The following is a 3,604-nucleotide window of genomic DNA, read 5'->3' on the forward strand; positions in this document are numbered from 1 at the left end:
GCTCAACTCTGAATCTCGAGGGCCAGAGTTGAGAACACATGGTATACATTATTGCATGGTAAGCACTGCAGTGCCCTAGTAGTCACTAAACATCTGAAGCCAAACCCTCATGTCAATCAGAAACACCTGTCACATGATCACTGATAGCACACATCTCAGCAGTCAGGAGCTACATCAGGAATAACTTTAGCAAGTCCTCAGACTACAGTGTTAGTAGGTAATCTTCTTTATTAGTATCCATTGTGTTGGTAAATTTATAAAAACAAATGCTTTATTCATAATTTAAAGTCAAATCAGATGAATGATGGCTTATAAAGCATATTTTCAAACAAGATTGTATTAATTAGGATTTTTTTTAATGTCTTGAGAGAAATCTTTTCTGCTCACCAAGGCTGCATTTATTTGATCAAAAAGGCAGTAAAAACAGAGAAATATTATTACAATTTAAAATATGTTTGCTATGTGAATATATTGTAAAATGTAATTTATTCCTGTGATCAACGCTGAAGAAACTTGTTGCTCAAGAAACATTTCTGATTTTTGTCAATGCATTTTGAATCATACTTTTGTGGAAACTATGATATACTACTATTCAAAAGTTTAGGGTAAGATAATAATCAGAAATGTGTCTTGAGCAGCAATTCAGCATATTAGAATGATTTCTGAAGGATCATGTGACTGAATGCTGAAAATTCAGCTTTGATCACAGGAATAAATTACATTTTACTATATATTCAGATAGAAAACAACTATTTTAAGTTGTATTAATATTTCACAATATTACTGTTTTTAATGTATTTTTGATTAAATAAATGCAGTCTTGGTGAGCAAATTCTGATTCCAGACTTTTACAGATATATTTATATTTCAGGTCCCACATGATGTTGGAGTGCTCAGACTCGAGCCGTAATCCAATTCAATCGGATTTTCCATACTCATTTTCTGAGGACGGTCAACTGCGGCACAAAGTCACCTGTGAACCCTACAGGTTCACCTTCAGACTTGATGACGTCCGTGGAACCGAACGGGAACATCACAGCCTCTGTCACTACATCACTCAGCACGTGTACGACCTCTTAGAGAGGAACTTTCACCTTATTAGGGTGCATCTCGAGGAGGACGGTTTTGTATTCATGAGTCCAGGAGCGCTGTATCAACCTGGGAGTCTTCTAGTTCTGATTCAGGACTGGGGAACAGTGCGGAGCGGCGTGTGGAGCTGGAAGCTTTCTGCTCACGAGGGACTGGAGCGAGGCAGTCAGATCCCGTATCTTCGCTGGGCTGCACTGGAGTCATGTGCCGTTATCATAATGAACCCTAACGAGGGTGGGAAAACTCTAGAACATCACGTTCATCTGGTCTGGGAACGCTTAGTTTCCCGGAGCTCCGCTGAGCACATTTTTGTGGTCGCTCACGGCTATGGAGGCTTGGCTTTTGTGGATCTACTTTGCTATCAGCTTGAAGAGGTTCAGCGTCGTGTGAAGGCTGTGGCTTTCTTGGATTCGTCTCACAACCTGTGGCATCAGCCGTTGGGAAAGGCTGGACGCGACTGGCTGAAATCCCACTCCAGAACTTGGATTCTCAGCACCAAACCCCTGAATCGCTCCGTCGGGTCTCTGAAGGCCGGTTGCCCGCAGATTTCCGCAGGTACTCGGTGCCACGACTCTGCGCCTACCATCTGCATGGAGTCTGTTTTTCGCTTCTTCAGCAAGACCATCAAGCCTAAAGCCACGCCAACTCCATTTGAAATCATCACCAGGAGCAAGAGCCGTGCAAAGGACCAAAACAACAACTCAATATGATCACACAAATGGACTGACCTGAAGGGTCTCTGAAATAAATAAAAGACTTTGCATCAAAATGATCATTTCTGTCTGATTATTGTAAAAAAGACTTGTTTGTTTCTTCATGAGATTTGGAGAAATGTAGCATTATATCACTTGCTCACCGATGGATCCTCTGCAGTGAATGGGTGCCGTCAGAATGAGAGTCCAAACCGCTGATAAAAACATCACAATAATCCACATGACTCCAGTCCATCAATTAATGTCTTGTGAAGCAAAAAGCTGCGTGTTTGTATGAAATAAGTCCATCAATAAGACATTTTTAACTAAAATACGAGTCTATAATCCATAATAACGCTTACTCCAGTGAAAAAGTCATCTGGTCTAAATCAGAAGAGAAATATGCACAGATCAAGCACCGTTTACAAGCCAAAACAGTTCTAAACAAAAATGTTGGTGGGTTTTGATGTGAGAGGACAATTGGGGATGGATAATAATGCTTCCTCACTGAAGGAAGCATTATTATGGATTATGGCATTTTAACCAGAAGTTAAAAACGTCTTGATGGATTTTTTTTTCCCAAACATGCAGCTTTTGATTTGACCCAAGATATTAATTGATGGACTGGAGTCGTGTGGATTACTTGTAGATTATTGTGATGTTTTTATCAGCTGTTTGGACTCTCATTCTGACGGCACCCATTCACTGCAGAGGATCCATTGGTGAGCAAATGATATAATGCTACATTTCTCCAAATCTGATGAAGTAGTAGTAAAAATAGTAAAATAGAAGTGAAAAAATTGTTTGAAGTAGTTTAAAATTACCATCAATGTCATTAAACTTCTAGAAGTGTAAAATCAATATGCTTTACTTTGAAAACATCATACAAAAATTTCACAATATGCAGAATAAATACATCAGATTGTCATTTCCACAGGAAACTCTACATCCTGACAAAGCTCACTTTAACTAGTCACTCTGTCAGAAGACGTGATTCTTGACTCTAATACTGTTGTGTAAAACTCAATGCTAGATGTCATGGTACAGTAGATCATATTTGGGAACGTTTCTTGGGTCGATCGGGCTTTGGACGATCAGTTTTCCTCTCATGGCGCCTCGATAGATCACTTCAATCAGATCCATGAAGTCCTGTTTGGTTTTGAAACTTCCCACAAACTTGGTATGATCTGGAGATCTGAATGGAAATCAATCAAAATCTGAGTGAAGTGATATGAACAACTTCAGTGAAATATAAATTAAACAGCTAAAGAGGAAATTATGACCGCTGAAATGTATGTGCCAGAACATGAAATACCATGATTACTTATGCATCAAATTTATCTTTCTTGTTTCCAAACACTTCTTTGGAAACATCCATTTCAGCAGAAGTTAATTTTAAAGGGGTCATATGATGCTGCTAAAAAGAACATTATTTTGTGTATTTGGCGTAATGAAATGTGTTTATGCGGTTTAAGGTAAAAAAAAACACATTATTTTCCACATACTGTACATTATTGTTTCTCCTCTATGCCCCGCCTCTCTGAAACAAGTCGATTTTTACAAAGCTCATCGGTCTAAAAATACAACTTAACCACTGATTTCTAGTCGTGTCCTCTTTTGGAAGACCAAACAAAGTAGTTTCGCTTTCACAATGAAAGAGCGTCACACACGGGCTAGAGTGAGCAGAGGCAGGCTTGAGTGAGCGGCGGCGGGCGGGCTTGCAGCAACCACACGTGACGACCCCGGGCTGGACTCCGCTTCGTCCACGGTGAAAGCCGATCCGGCGATCCACAGCGCAAAGTTGTTGTATTTCCTCAGCAACC

General features: G+C 39.9%; 2 protein-coding genes across 6 annotated transcripts in view; one reads left to right on the forward strand and one right to left on the reverse strand.

Moving 5' to 3' along the window:
* LOC107748340 (protein FAM172A) lies at positions 1-1,858 on the forward strand. 5 transcript variants are annotated; one of them, XM_016563094.1, is made up of 2 exons: positions 1-58; positions 872-1,858. In XM_016563094.1, the coding sequence occupies exons 1-2, from the start codon at positions 39-41 to the stop codon at positions 1,797-1,799; spliced, it is 948 nt and encodes a 315-aa protein (XP_016418580.1). In that variant the 5' UTR covers positions 1-38; the 3' UTR covers positions 1,800-1,858. The 5 variants fall into 5 exon arrangements, with proteins under 5 accessions (XP_016418580.1, XP_016418582.1, XP_016418581.1 ...); XM_016563096.1 differs by lacking the exon at positions 1-58 and adding an exon at positions 84-217; XM_016563095.1 differs by lacking the exon at positions 1-58 and adding an exon at positions 84-213.
* Positions 1,859-2,545: 687 nt separating this feature from the next.
* The window catches only part of txnl4b (thioredoxin-like 4B), a 7,094-nt gene continuing 6,035 nt past the window's right edge, over positions 2,546-3,604 (reverse strand). Inside the window, exon 3 of the mRNA XM_016563100.1 lies at positions 2,546-2,976. Within this exon, the coding sequence (XP_016418586.1) occupies positions 2,811-2,976 (166 nt within the window). The 3' untranslated portion in view covers positions 2,546-2,810. The remainder of the gene's footprint in view (positions 2,977-3,604) is intronic.

This window comes from Sinocyclocheilus rhinocerous, unplaced genomic scaffold (genome assembly GCF_001515625.1).
Source record: "Sinocyclocheilus rhinocerous isolate Xijiao unplaced genomic scaffold, SAMN03320098_v1.1 scaffold920, whole genome shotgun sequence".
NCBI classification, from domain to species: Eukaryota; Metazoa; Chordata; class Actinopteri; order Cypriniformes; family Cyprinidae; genus Sinocyclocheilus; species Sinocyclocheilus rhinocerous.

Bases quoted from the DNA above. Each gene is read 5' to 3' on its own strand.
- LOC107748340 (XM_016563094.1), top strand. From the start codon at position 39: ATGGTATACATTATTGCATG. The intron at 59-871 runs GTAAGCACTGCA...TTTATATTTCAG, and splicing joins ATGGTATACATTATTGCATG to GTCCCACATGATGTTGGAGT.